Here is a 15,465-nt window from a genome sequence, read left to right on the forward strand (position 1 = left end):
TGATTTTAGTAAGTATTAGTGCTGTTTAAATATACATAACTCATTATTGTATCTTTGTAATCATGTGTTTGTTTATTTGCGCCCGTTAATTTTGTGCAATCTTCCGCATTCGTCTTATTGTGCTCTTATTTTGAAAAACGGGGGACCGGACGCTTTATTATTGTTCTGGAAGGAGGAACACAGGCGTGAAGAATTGTTCCCCATCGAGCCCCACTTATTTACAACTTTATATCTGTTGACAGAGGCTGTTTGTGCAGGCTCGCGGGTTGTCGGCTGCTTTAAAGGTCGGTGAACACGGAGAAACGTTAGAGGCCGCGATGGCGTCGCCGCTGGAGATGACGGAGATGTACGACAACGCGCTGCTGGGCATCCTGCAGCACGTTGGGAACATTCAGGACTTTCTGCAGGTCTATTTTGGGTTTTTGTACCGCAAGACGGACTTTTATCGCCTGCTGTCAAGTCCCAACGACAAGATGGGCTTCCCCCCCGGTGTGGCGGAGAAGATGGTGCTGAAGGTGAAGTCTGTCAACATGTTGAATTATTTTCAATAACATGGCAACGCGGTAAAAAAAGCGACTTCTTAAGTAAAGTTACAGTCTGTGCACCTGTACTGATATTGTTTGCCAGTAAACATTAAAATCTTACTAAGGCTACCGGCTTATTAGACACGTTTTTGTGGTCGTTTAACACTCAAAGTTTATTGTGATATTTACAAATAGATAGATAGAGAGGTGTTTCTATTATTCTGTCCACCCCGGTTACAACAATAAGGTTAGACACTGTATAACAGGAAAACTCCAAAATGACTGCACAGTTGAATCAACAAAATCTGCAAAACATTTTCCGTTATTTGTTTTTCAATGTTTTGTGTGTGATCGTTGTGTGAAAAGAGAAATAGCTTCACTTAATGCATTTACAGGCTCGGAAGTGATATACCTGAAACCAGTGCCAGTGATTCTGAAGGCACATTTATTGTAACACAAGCAGCGATGAAGGATGTCTAACTTCCCTTATTTCTGTTCAAAGGAGCGAGAGGATACAGGAGACTATCCTGCGAGTCTTTTCTCAGACAGCGCAGCCTTTTATAGGAAATCAACTGATCGGACTGCAGGTTTACACCGGGACAAATTACAGATTCAACTCTCATGTAATCTCACGACCACATTTAGATTTTATTTTTATGAATGTCCCTCTGCATTAGGCAGAAAGTTTGAAGTGGGATGCATTTATATTACGTCCACTTTCCCTAAAACATCTTTCACTTGGAAAATTACATAATGAATTTAACAAACAGAATAAAAACAACGCTGATGTGCTGTCAGCGTCGGAGAAGTAACTCGTGATTTGACGGATCTGTTCACAATACAAAAACAGGTTTTTAATGGAAATGCAGATGCTTGTCAAACTGTTTACTTAAGATAAACATGTGGAGAAATTTCACATTCACTGCAAGGCAGACCGAGCCGTGAACACCTGCAGACTGACAGCCGGTCCAGCTGTGCCGCCGTCATCAGGAACTGAACGGGAACGGACAACTCACGTCTTTTAAAATGTTTCCTCGCTTCTTCAGTCCTTGTACTTTTTCCTCACATTTGTTGCACCTGTAACCACACCCAAAAGTGACGTCCAAGGTCCTAGAGTACACATGTACATCACTGCAGCAAGGTGACAAGTGAAACTACTGGAGGTCAGCAAAAACAAGAGGTTCAGTGTGAAGTTACTCTATATGTGCTCCTCCAGGTGAGGTCAGATCCTGTGCTACAGTGAGCAGAGAGTCAATAACTGAACAGCAGCAGATAATCTGTTAAGTTCCTGCTCTCTCTGGGGGGAAAAAGGACATGAGTTTTAGTAAAATTCCTGCCTTGATCTGGGATAATCTGTTTTTTTTTCTCTCTCTTCAGACATTTAAGCTGTTTGAGAAGGTGGCAGATCACGACAGAGAGAGACAGCTGAGCGAGCTGCAAAAGAGAGAGGAGAGTCGGTGTGTTCCCCCGGCAGTCCAGGAGCTGGAGATCGCCGCCGAGCCTCCAGAGGGGGCAGAAGAGTGCAGCACAGAGGCGGCACAGACTGCGAGCTCTCCCTCGGAGGCGACCATCAGCCCTCAGCCCCGACAGCAGCAGTAGTGGCGGCGGCGGCGGCGGCCCGGGCCAGTCAGCTCAGGGAGGCCAGGCAGCTGCAGCCGGCACAAGCTCAGCAGAAAAGTGAGTTTTATTGTCTATTGAAAATGACGTTACATATTAGTACAATCTTTGATGTATTAGCTCCACACAGGTGAGCGTAGAGATGGGACATGAGTGTGAATAACGACACTAATAGTAACTAGGATTTGGGATAGTATAGGGTTCAGCGACATCTCCTTAAATCAATAACACCATTAATTCTCACGTTTACCTCCAGTAACGATTAATAAACAATGTCAAGCAACAATGCCGAAAGATTCTCCAGTTTCAGCTTCTCAGTCGTGATGATTTGCTGGTTTTCTTTGTCTTATGTGATTTTAAACTGAACATCTTTGGGATTCGGACTGTTGGTTTGACAAAACTTAATGAATGTACGTAAATTGTCGTGGGCATTTTTAACCATTTTCCATGATTTTATGGACTAAACCATTTATCGAGCAAAATATTGGCGGATTAAACGATAATGAAAAGAAACCTTTAGACACTGGACAAACCACACATTAAGATTGTTTCCATCAACTTCCGCAGATCTTTTTAGTCTCTGACGTAGGGCCGGGCAATAGTAATGATTATTGCCATATAATGTTCCTCAATAACAAATATTCAATAAATCTTTGATTTAATTTATTTGTACCATGAATGAATTGGCACTTAATTTTTCTATTAAGATATTTACAGTATTTTGTTAAGCAAAAGGAACTAAAAATAGACTTTATTTAAATTTATTCATGCGTATTTGCTGAAAAAAGATTTTATTATAATTGTTTTGCATGTTCTTCCTCAGATTTGTTGAGTGATCCACTTGTTTGGCATCAAATGTTTGTTCTGACCATAAAGAAAAGTTTAAAACCAGAATTAACCATCTGGTTTCTTCAACTTTCACTCAGGAGCAAAAATCAGCCTTTAAAACATAAAACAAATAACAGATTGACATTTATCCTGATAATTATTGATGCCAAATGATATGAAATATTTTATTGTTTTGGCAATATCGCCCAGCACTACGCTGACAGTCAGGAAGGAGCATAAACCTGTCGAGTGAGTAAAAACACCGCACAACACGCTGAACCACAGGTCAGTAAACACTGGAGCTGTGGAGGTAGACTACCCGCCAATCCCGCAAGAACGCCAACGTGTACTTGTACCAAAACAAACCTGGACGACAACCAGCAACTTGTTCTCTTTATATGCAGCGACATTTGTGCGGAAAAGGCAAAAAATCAGGGGGGAAAACGCGAAGTTTGTGTCTGTTAGAGAGCTTGAGAGTAGATTCATTGTCCAGCCCTAAAACTGTCTAATTGGATAATAGTTTCTTTGATATTTTACTTAAGTTCCTGTAATCTGTTATGAGTGAGGCGTGAAACATTTGACACATCGTGGGTATGTTATTCTGGAGAAATCCAGTACCAGGGAAAAAAAAAAAAACTTGATACAGAGCAAACGACGAAACAGCAAGCAACGTTGCTAATATTAGCTAAGTTGTGGGTTAGCAAATTGTGGCTACAGTTGCTGCAGTAAGGCTAACATGAAGCTAACAGCAGCTCCAGACAGCGATACTCACAACTCTCCTGCTGCTACAGCCTTAACATCACAGCAACAGCACATCTTGGGGAACTAGAATGTAAGCTGGATGTTTGCAGGCGAATCCATCATCTGTACATAATGTTGGCGCCTGGCTGTGTGCGTGTTGTGTTTCAGGGATCAGGGCAAGAATCAGTCCGACCCCGACTGTTACAACGGGGCGGTGAGGGAAAACTACAGCTGGTCTCAGGACTACACTGACGTGGAGATTCGCGTGTTTGTGCCCAAGACGGTTGTTAAAGGCCGACAGGTAAACGCAGTCCACTCCCATCACCTGACATCTTGGGAGCTCTGTTCTCATGTCAGCTGTGTCTCATGCTTGTTGTGGTCCTCAGGTCAGAGTTAGTCTGCAGGCCAGCAGCATTCAAGTGTGTGTGAGGGAGGGAGCCGAAGAGAAAACACTGATGGAGGGAGAATTCACTCATAAGATCAACACGGAAAACTCTCTGTGGAGTCTGGAGCCTGGAAGCTGTGTGGTCGTGAGTGCACAAATATGATTTTCTCCATATGAATAACTTTTAAATCAACGCCTTTTTTTATTTTAACTCGCTGCGTTTGACTTCCAGCTGTCACTCAGTAAGGCCTCGGAGGTTTGGTGGAACGCGGTGCTGAAAGGAGAACAGGAGATTGACATAAACCAAATTAACCGCGAGCGCTCCATGGCAACAGTTGACGAGGAGGAGCACGCCGTCCTGGACAGACTCACCTTCGACTACCATCAGAAGCTGCAGGGCAAACCACAGAGTCATGAAATGGTGAGGATGCAAATCGGCTCATAACACTACGAGGAACCAGGTTACTCAAGTAAACCAACAACAACAGCCGACCTTAGTTTGGAAACATGGATCTGTTATTTTAACTGCTTTGTCTTAGTAAGGATGCAGCGTTCTGTCATCTGATCTGTACTTTCATGCAGCTGCTCAGCATATTACTTTTCTGCTGTCTTTCAAAATGCCCGATGTGTTCTTGTAAAAAGCTTCAGTTTAGTTTTAATTAGTTGTTAAAGCATGTTTGCTAGTGTAGGTTAGTTTTTATTTTAGGGAAGTGCTTAGTTTTAGTTTAGTATGTATTAGTTTCAGTGTTAAGTTTTAGACCCTGTCCACACTACTGCGTTTTTGTTTTAAAACAGAGACCTTTTGCTACGTTTGCACTTCCCGTCCAGACTGAAACGGCGAAAACAAAGACCGAAAACGCTGGCGACCCCGTTTTCGTTTTAAAATTCCGGGTAGCGTTTTAGTTTAGACGGGCAAAAACGGAAGACTTTAAAAACGACGATGCAGACGCTCACACGCTTCAAGGCAGGATTATCTGTGATTGACAACTCGTTACCATGGCGACCTGTCAATCAGGCTAGAGTGACTCGTACCCTTATTGGGAGTCGGCTGTTCACTTTCCCTGATGAGTACATTTAGTTTTAAGCCTGTTGTTCGCTAGACAAAATTTATTAGCCCTGTTAAAATGACAGTTAAGGTGAATTACAGATGCACCTAGCTAAGCAAGCTAGCTAGCTCCACACACGGCCGTTAGCTCAACCGTCACGTCCAAATATGGTCACGTCTGGTGGCGCTGGTTGTAAAAACTCAAGATGGCGGCGCCCTATCAGCCAAACTCGAGGCTTCAAAACGGCCACAAACCAACGTGTGACGTCACGATGACTTCGACCACTTCTTATATACAGTCAATGCTTTTGTACCATGCAAACAACACTTATAGCAGACACTTGTACTGTGCATGCCGCCGTATTTACTTTGCAACGACTCCCAGTCTGTTTTCCGCTACCACACTCCCGTGTTACGTTCCCTAACAGTCCCAGCTCGTTATTGGTCCATGAAAAAAGTATGTGGTGCGATTCTTCGTCTGCATAACTTTATTCTTTCGCCAAATCTTCTGTAACTAGAGATTAGACCATTTGCTTCATGTTTACACCGGTACGTGCATGCCATGTGTACCTGAACTGGATGTGCGTTTTAATATAGAGGGAGATCAACTCTGATACGCAGCTAAAACGCTGCTGTGGACGGAGATCGTATTCGTTTTAGGACTCTGTTTTTAAACAAAAAAAGGAGTAGTGTAGATGTGGCCTAAGTCTTTGGGACCCTGCCGCTTTCTCCCAACTTTCACAGCCATGATGCCAGGCAAGGGGCGTGGACTAAAAACTGGCATAGCTAAGAAATTGGAAAACAGACTGAAGACTTTACAATTTAAATTTATTTTAGTTAGATTTGCTAACAGACGGATTTAGTTAGTTTAGTTTTTTGTAAAGCCTCGTTTTTATTCTATTCCAGTTAACGAAAATGTTTTTGTTATTTAACAATAATAACCTTGCTGGTTACGCACATACACGGCCAAGAAGCTGACAAAACCTACATGGGGAATTCAAGTTTCACTTTCACTTTAATCCTCCGTCCTGATTGGGGAAACCGGGTTCCTCCTTTAAGTGACATTGAAGACATCAGCTGACTGTCTCCTGGTTAGTCATTCAGACAGTGGTGACTTTAAATAAATGTTCCACACACTTCATTCAGACGTGACAGGACATTAATGTGATGCAAACGCTTGTGCAATATCCCAAAGTGAGCTAAAAAGGAATGATATCATCAAGGTTTTCTCACAGGCTGCATGCAGGAGGTGGAGGATTTAAAACTTGACTTAAGGAAATTTATCAATCCACTGATATATTTTTTATAATTTAACATTTGATAGCAAATTCTGCAGCCTGTTTTAATTTATGTTGCATGATTTGCACTGGTGGTCAATTACAGCAAGTGGACTCACGCCTAGATGGCACTGTTGTCTTTACTAGCGTGAACGGTACCTGTTTAACTCGTCTTCCTCCGGGTCTCTCCACAGAAGGTGCACGACATGCTGAAGAAGGGCTGGGATGCTGAAGGGTCTCCGTTCAAAGGGCAGCAGTTCGACCCCTCCTTGTTTGACATCCCGCCCAGCGCGGTGCAGTTCTGAGCCACATCTTAAAAAAACTCTGCCAAAAATGAACTGAATCCTTGTTTACTTACAGAACTGGTTACAGTAAATTCAGCTTTTACCTGCCGGTCTGTGGTGTTGGAAGTTTGTCTTTAACTGTAAGAGCAGAATTATTTTGTGGGAATCCAGATTGTGACGAGGATAAGTCATAATATCAAACATTTCTTTGATGTTTTGGCAGTTTAAAATCTGATAAATATGTGTTGTTAACTCTTATGCTCTTAATTTAATAACTCTGCAGTGCCTCTATGTTTGTTTGTCCTACTGAGTGATTCTGTTATTATTTTTATTTTTCATTCTCACACCAATCCCCCTAAAATGTTGAACATTTAGTCGTCTCTCAGTACCCAGGTTTCCATCGAAATGTAGCGCAAATTTTAACCAAATATCCCACAAATAGGCAAAAGGAGATGCAAATGAATGTGTTTCCATCCACTATGCGACCATTAGGTGTTTGTTCACTGAGACAAACAGCTGGTGCGTAACTAAACCCGGGAGCTCAGCGAGCAATTCTCATTCATGCGAGTTCCATTTCCTTCAATACGTCGATGTCTCAAACGGTGGAAAACACGATGGACGTCAGACATTTCTGTTAGTTTCATGTGTTAATGTGAGGAAGGTTCCAGCCTCCTCATCGCAGCTCTGGTGTTTCCAGCTCTTAACTGGAAGTTTAAGTCATCATCTACTAACTAAGTCTGTTTCCATTGCAGCTTTGCCTTTATCAATACACCAACTCTTCAGCCTAAGCAAAATGAAAATGCACATAAAAACAGGTGGATGGAAACACACTTGTTGTTACTGGGTGAATCGGTCACCTTCAAACTGACGACCTCGGCAAAGAGAAATCTTCTTCGTCTGCTCTTCAAGGTTTTTGCAGCTTCGGACTCCTCCTTTGGTCGTCCGAGGCCACGAACTTGTGCTCTTGGGTTCTTCTTTTGTCATCTATCATAATAAAACTTAGCAGATGGACAATATAACAACATCAAAAAGGACAGTCTGAGCTTCATCTGCCTCACAAACCAAAAAAAACCCTCAATTGTTAAATAAATAAAAGAAATATCAAACATTAAAGTTCATTCTTGACCATGGAAGTAAAAGTTTGAGATAATGAACTCCTTCCGCTTAATGCCAGCAGTGGGCGAAGTACTCAGATCTTTTACTTAAGTAAAATTATTATTTATCCCTGAGTGGAAATTTGTTTTTGTTTTCTCCCTCTGCATTTAACCCGTGCTAATTAGGAGCAGAAGCTTGGGGGTCAGTTCAGGGTGTTTCTCGGAGGCACCTTCGGCAATGTTCTGTGCAGGATTCAAAGGACTACAGGCTGGAATTGAACCTGGACTGCTGGATTTTAGCCTTGTACACGGTGCATGTGCTCTTGCAGGTGAGCTAACCAGCACCCATGTGTTCAGAGCATTGATATTGCAGCCGGAGAAGGTGGAGATCATTTTAATTTCTTTATACGCTGCTGGGTTGTGTTTTGTGGAAATTCTTGAGAGCAGGTAAACTCTTACTGCAGAGGAAGATCTCAGGATGTCTCGCACAGCATTGTTTATTGAAGCCCAGCCGGGTAGACTGGCAGCACGAATACAGAGTTAACCTCAGCACCAAAACCAAATCTGAAGGATGCTTCCTGTATGGGGATTTTTATCCCTCCGGGTTATACAAAAATTCACTTGTGAAGATTCTTCTGGATGTTGGTTCAAAACAAGATGGTTATCTATGTTAACCTAAAGTCATGTGTCATTCAAGTTGCATGCAACCCTTTCTTAAGAGTCTGAAACTAAATAAATAAATAAATAAATGTCAGCCTTGGGTTATTTAGGAAATAGATCATGAAGGCAGCTGTGTCAGACAGTCAACCCGACAGACAGAGTCTCACTTTGAAGAGTCAGGATGTCAACTTTGGCTCAAACGCAAACATGACCCTTACCCTTAATGGAGAAAAAGTAACTAAGGTGTCAGATAAATACAGTAAAAAGTTTGAGTAGTTAAGTGGCATAAAAAGTGTCTCAAGAGAATAGTTTCCTAATTATAAAAGAATTTATAATTAATGGCTTCTATAATGTTAATAAATCATGTCTCACTGAACTTTGTTGTTGCCAAAGGAACTTTTCACAACCTGACAACAACCCAAAAGTTGTTACTTTACACAACACAAATCGTCACAACACGACTGCAAATCGTCACAACACCACAGCAAATCGTCACAACACCACAGCATATCGTCACAACACCACTGCAAATCGTCACAACACTACAGCAGATCGTCACAACACGACTGCAAATCGTCACAACACGACTGCAAATCGTCACAACACTACAGCAGATCGTCACAACACTACAGCAAATCGTCACAACACGACTGCAAATCGTCACAACACTACAGCAAATCGTCACAACACGACTGCAAATCGTCACAACACTACAGCAAATCGTCACAACACTACAGCAAATCGTCACAACACGACTGCAAATCGTCACAACACTACAGCAGATCGTCACAACACTACAGCAAATCGTCACAACACGACTGCAAATCGTCACAACACTACAGCAAATCGTCACAACACGACTGCAAATCGTCACAACACGACTGCAAATCGTCACAACACGACTGCAAATCGTCACAACACGACTGCAAATCGTCACAACACGACTGCAAATCGTCACAACACTACAGCAAATCGTCACAACACGACTGCAAATCGTCACAACACCACTGCAAATCGTCACAACACCACTGCAAATCGTCACAACACCACTGCAAATCGTCACAACACAACTGCAAATCGTCACAACACCACTGCAAATCGTCACAACACCACTGCAAATCGTCACAACACCACTGCAAATCGTCACAACACCACTGCAAATCGTCACAACACCACTGCAAATCGTCACAACACAACTGCAAATCGTCACAACACCACTGCAAATCGTCACAACACAACTGCAAATCGTCACAACACTACAGCAGATCGTCACAACACCACAGCAGATCGTCACAACACCACAGCATATCGTCACAACACCACAGCATATCGTCACAACACCACTGCAAATCGTCACAACACAACTGCAAATCGTCACAACACTACAGCAGATCGTCACAACACCACAGCAGATCGTCACAACACCACAGCAGATCGTCACAACACCACAGCAGATCGTCACAACACAACTGCATATCGTCACAACACCACAGCATATCGTCACAACACCACTGCAAATCGTCACAACACCACAGCATATCGTCACAACACCACTGCAAATCGTCACAACACCACAGCAGATCGTCACAACACCACTGCAAATCGTCACAACACCACTGCAAATCGTCACAACACCACTGCAAATCGTCACAACACTACAGCAGATCGTCACAACACCACAGCAGATCGTCACAACACAACTGCATATCGTCACAACACCACAGCAGATCGTCACAACACTACAGCAGATCGTCACAACACAACTGCAAATCGTCACAACACAACTGCAAATCGTCACAACACTACTGCAAATCGTCACAACACCACTGCAAATCGTCACAACACCACAGCAGATCGTCACAACACCACTGCAGATCGTCACAACACAACTGCAGATCGTCACAACACTACTGCAAATCGTCACAACACGACTGCAAATCGTCACAACACTACAGCAGATCGTCACAACACTACTGCAAATTGTCACAACACGACAGCAATTCTCTGTCTGTCATTTTGTAAAGCATCTGTGTCTGGTAACTAATCTACTGCAGTACCTACCTTTTCTGTTCCAGTCTCACCAATGCTGTGTTGGGCGATTTGCTGTGGTGTTGTGGCGAATTGCTGTTGTGGTTTGCACTTGAGGGCCACCATATAAACCACTAAAAATAATTGATTAACCATTAATAAAGCCTCCCAGACTTGAGTATGTTTATTAAAAAGTGGCCACAGATCTAAGGTCAGGTGACACACCCAAGGTATTCTATCCATTTTGAATAACTTACCTCATCTTCAGACTGCAGTACTTTAATCTCCTTTGTGTAAGAATTAATCTTTCTTTTCCTTCCGTGGACCCTGATGAGTCACTTTGTTGATGCATAAATTAGTCCCTTGTTACTTTGGAAACTAAGAACATTAGTCTTTGCCAGACAAAAAGGGGGAAATGTGTGTTCACTCAGTTCAAGCTGAAACAAAGCTGCTGCGCTGTCTCGACTCCACTTAACGTCTTCTGCATCCGTTTGCACAAAGTGCTACAATAGCTTCTGTTGTACAGTCATCATTAAATTCATCAATCCATCGTTCCGCTCTCCAAATGGAAAGAATGATAATGTGATAATGTACTGATGATAGGAGACATGAAGATGGAAAGACAGAGTGGAGTAAGGCTCTGTCTGAAACCTTATGTCTCCTCAGCCGGAGGCCAGAGGTGACATTTAGAAATGCCCAGTGAAGGTTAGATAATATATAAAGCACGGTGGAAGAAGTATTCAGATCCTTTACTTTAATAAAAGTAACACCACACTCTGAAAATTAAATCAAGTTTATTGTCACACACACAGTCATACAGAATACAATGTACAAAATACTCCATTGTTGTAGGCCTATAAGTAAAAAGAAAGTGCTTCCTTTTATCAGCAACAGACTGTTCTTCCAGGTGTCTGACAACATCAAGGATCCCTTCAAGAGACTCCCGGTGACACCCTTTGTTTTTAACAGGAAACTGAAGTCCCGCTCAAGGACAAATCTCATGAGAGGTGAGTTGTTGCAGGAAGACAACGGTCGAAATGAAGGAGAGGAGTTTGTTGAGTGCGTAGAGGAGCTCCCAACGTTACTCCAACACAACAAACTCCTCTCTGCAACTCTGACTCACGCTTCCACCGGCGTCTTCCTGCAACAACTCGCAGGTTTAAAAATACTAAAATGATCCTTTAACATTTCATCTAGTTGGGTATTGTCCTGCGTTCCTTTCAAACGCCTGTTATTTGCACATGTAACCATCTTCCTCACAGATGCCTGCATCCTCTCGACAGCTCTCTTGGTTACATGAGATGCACTGACAACACATCCTCTGTGGCCTTTGGGTCATTCACATCACCGTACTCTCTCTGGCAGGCTGTGCAGGGGGGTTTGCTGATCTTGCTTTGGTATCTTTTCCCTTTTTGCTCTTTTCCTTTATGTTAGTTTTTGTTCTGTTTGATAATGAAATGTAATTGATGCGGTCTATGCTTGTTAAAGGGTAGATGGGAGGCTTGACCCTTGTTCGGAGGCTCCTTTCCCGTTTTGGACCGGGTATTAGGTCACTGAAGGTGACTGGTCTTGTGCCGACCTCCACAGAAGAGCCCGGAGGTTGTTCATCCTCCTCCTGATGGTTTGAGGTTTCGAGTGGAAGGAGGAGCTCCCGTATCCTCCTGAGATGTGACGCCCAGTCTACAATGGGCAGCTCAGTTGATGTTGGTAGCACGGCCCTCACTGTTGTGATGCTTGGTGCGTTCACATCATCAGGGAGTATGTGTTGTTCAATGCAAAGAAAACATTAGTTACAAGTCAACAAGAGTTGGTTGTTGGTTTTTGTTTTTGGCTGCAACATTTTAAAGGGCTATGACACTCCAGCCTTATCTGAATCCACCCTACTTTGCTTTTGGTGCTTTAAATATTTTTGGTGCTAATACTTCAGATTTTTTTGAATGCAGGACTTTTACATGTAACAGAGTATTTTTACACTGTAATACTGCAACTTTTACCCAAGTAAAATATCTGAATACTTCTTGCAAAACTGGTAGTCTGTACCACCGCTGGAAATAACCACATCTTAACACTATAAACTATACAGCTTACCTCTGTAGCCAACCGCTGCTGCTCTCCTTGTTGATGTAACGTGACCATATCACAAGCACCAACTGGCAGTGGGTGGAAATGTCAGTTGTCTCATCTGCCTGAATAGCAAGATATTTTGCATTTTTTACTTCCTCCAGAATGTAATCTTTAAGAACTGACCGCATGCAGCCCGAAAGTTCGTTTTGCAGTCTTTGAGGTGCCTTTGAAAACAGTAGCTGTCTTAAGGTGCTCCTCAATCACACTGTCCAGCGAGGCAACAGGATCTACTGAAAACGCCAGGGATGTCAAAGGATTGGGTGTCATTGTGGCCGCGCAGAATTTAACACAGTCAAGTATCTTTGATAAAACGGGCCTGCTCTCTTCCACCTCCTCGTTGTGTCTCCTCATCCCAATCCTGTGGCCTTTGTCCAGCTGTGTAGCGATGTTAACTCTGCCTATCATGGCTAGCTTCACCGTATTATCCATATGTATCCTTGTACACTCATGTTTCTTAATCTTCTCAGATAAATGTTTCATGTTGTTTCCTCCTGTAACAGTGTATCCCTCCCCGCTGTTTTAAAAAGCAAGCGTGGGATGCAAAATACGGCATTTACATGATTGCATCCAGCTAGCCAAGGCTGAAAGCCTGTGTCTTGAGTTCCGCCTTCATCATTGTCTACAACGTCACTTTTCCTCTGCCCTTCAGGCATCGGATTCTAGGATGCTGATGGGTTTAATTTATGTTGTCATGGGCATCTTGTGTCTGCTTTTGGCTGCGCTGCTCTTTCAAGCGCCCCAGAAGAGATCAGTGGATGAGCAGGAAGCTAATTTCCCCCCAAACATAATTATTTAGCCTATATTTTCTATATTACACATTATTGTACATTGTAAACACACATATGCTTAAAACAAGTAATTAGGCCTACTGTTTATTTCAAAAATGTTTACTTTAAAAAGACAAATCAAAACATTTTCCACCACCAGGGAGGGCGACGCTCTATCGCCCTCTACTGGCCAGCCGTCACTGTGCACTTGGACTTTCCTGTTTTTTTATAATAGGCTAACTTTTAGCGTTGAACTATGACGCTAATGACTTTCCCTGTTGCGTCAAATTGTGACAAAGGATGCCATGTGCATTGGTACCAGACACTGAAGGACGTGACAAAGCTTAGCTAGGCCTTTTTGACGCTGTGGGAACAGGCTGAGCACAGAGGGCAGGAGAGGATGGTGGTGGTGGTGGTGGGGTGCCCAACAGACGATTTTTGCCCTGGGGCCCCTGACAGGTTAATCCGGCCATGCCTAAATTAAACTTTTAAGTTTGTTTTGTTTGTTAAAAATGGACATAAATATGCAAAAGTAGCCAAACATGCATATGCAGTTACTAAAATACGCTGAGAAGAGATGCAATAAAGTTTCTTTGCAGTTGGTTCACTGAGGTTTTCCTCATGAAAACCTATAAATAGAGTCAGACTTTACAAGTGCAGTAATTTCATTATCGGTTTCTCTCCATTATATGATTCATGTGTAATCAAAAGCTCCCCCGCACTCTTCAATCAGCTCCTGAGTTCACTTTGTCTTTATTTCTTTTCCTTTTTTTTAAGTGGAGGAACACGTCATGTGGTGAGCTCACATTAGCATTTTGCGTGGTATTTAAAGAGTCCGTCCTCTTCGCCTTGCAGAGCGGAGAGCCCCATTTCCATCCGAGCCGGGACCGTGCGTGTGCGTGTGTGTGTGTGTGCCGGGCTGCAGCTGAACCTCTCAGCCGTCCGGAGGTCTGAGGTGGGCGGAGACTGAGCCGAAGGTCCTCACGCCGCAGCGACCCAACCAGGCATTTCGGACTCGGCACCAGCACCCGTCCGAGGGAGGGAAACAACATGGCAACGACTACTTGTACACGTTTTACAGATGAATACCAGCTGTACGAGGAGCTTGGCAAGTAAGCCGCAGCTACATTACGCTTCTTTGAGACTCCTGCATGCAGCCTGACCCTGTGTCCTCCTCACCGCACAGAGCACCGGGGATGGAGGTCTGCGGTGATGGATGCAGCTCCATCCCTTCAAAACAAAACGCACGCTGGTCTGGAGCTCTCCTGGATCTGAACTTGGCTTCTCTCAAACCTAAATATTGTGTCAGTGCATGGCTTATTTGCTTTGTTTTACACTTCTTTAAATGCAGGAGGCATCAGATAGTTAGATTTTGCATGGGGATGGGGCTGCATGAGCCCGGGAGCACTTCAGGGTATACCCCCTCCCGTCCTCTCTGCCTGAAGGCTAATTAGGGACAAATATGCCTAATATCAGGGAAAAGCTGATGTGTCGGAATTAAGCTCCCTCATCATCAGCTGGCTTTAATCACAGTGGCGCACAGCTTAGCAGAGAAGTCAGGGAAAGCTGCTGCTGCTGCTGCCCTTGATCTACTGCTGATTTAATGAGGTGTGTCTTGTGGTTTAAAAAAAAGAAATAGAGAGATTGGGGATGTGTGGCCCCTAACAGCATGCAGACACATTGAGAGCGACTGAAGAGGCTATGGGTGCCACAGTGGGTAGATGCAAAGTGGACTCAATGTCTCTGTCAGGTTGTGCGTGGGTAGAGAGAGGATCTCTGCAATGTTTGCCTCACAGGAACATTTATTCCACAGCACTGGGGAAGTGCAGCAGTGCTGTGGATGGATTCTATCATGGTGATATTTCATTTTACAGACTGCTTTGAGTTTTTATTTTTTTATTTTGTGCTGGCTGGGATCTCCAGGCTTGTGTGTGGGCTGTGATAAGTGAAAGACAATAGAGATGCTGGAGTGGCAGCAGCTGCCCTCACTGATAACCGAGCTTTATTGCTGTTTTGCTGGTGTTGTCACTTTTTGGTGTGTTCTTGTGTTTTTATTATTGTGTGTGCATGTGATGCAGATGTAAAGACAGG

General features: G+C 43.4%; 2 protein-coding genes across 10 annotated transcripts in view; both read left to right on the forward strand.

The window, feature by feature from the left end:
• Window positions 1-152: 152 nt before the first annotated feature.
• Window positions 153-7,725, forward strand: nudcd3 (NudC domain containing 3). The gene is given in 7 exon segments (XM_038733896.1): window positions 153-515; window positions 1,902-2,089; window positions 2,091-2,201; window positions 3,879-4,011; window positions 4,097-4,240; window positions 4,328-4,516; window positions 6,612-7,725. Coding segments are annotated over 7 exon segments (1,074 nt in total). The 5' UTR covers window positions 153-317; the 3' UTR covers window positions 6,723-7,725.
• A 6,479-nt stretch (window positions 7,726-14,204) lies between these two features.
• The window catches only part of LOC119914912 (calcium/calmodulin-dependent protein kinase type II subunit beta), a 56,283-nt gene continuing 55,022 nt past the window's right edge, over window positions 14,205-15,465 (forward strand). For all 9 annotated transcript variants that reach the window (XM_038734447.1, XM_038734454.1, XM_038734449.1 and 6 more), the window contains exon 1: window positions 14,205-14,486. In XM_038734447.1, coding sequence (XP_038590375.1) covers window positions 14,425-14,486 — 62 coding nt within the window. In that variant the 5' untranslated portion in view covers window positions 14,205-14,424. The remainder of the gene's footprint in view (window positions 14,487-15,465) is intronic.

The sequence above is a fragment of the Micropterus salmoides genome, unplaced genomic scaffold (genome assembly GCF_014851395.1).
Source record: "Micropterus salmoides isolate LMB-PRFRI ecotype aquatic unplaced genomic scaffold, ASM1485139v1 Ms_hic_scaffold_20, whole genome shotgun sequence".
Lineage (NCBI taxonomy): Eukaryota > Metazoa > Chordata > Actinopteri > Centrarchiformes > Centrarchidae > Micropterus > Micropterus salmoides.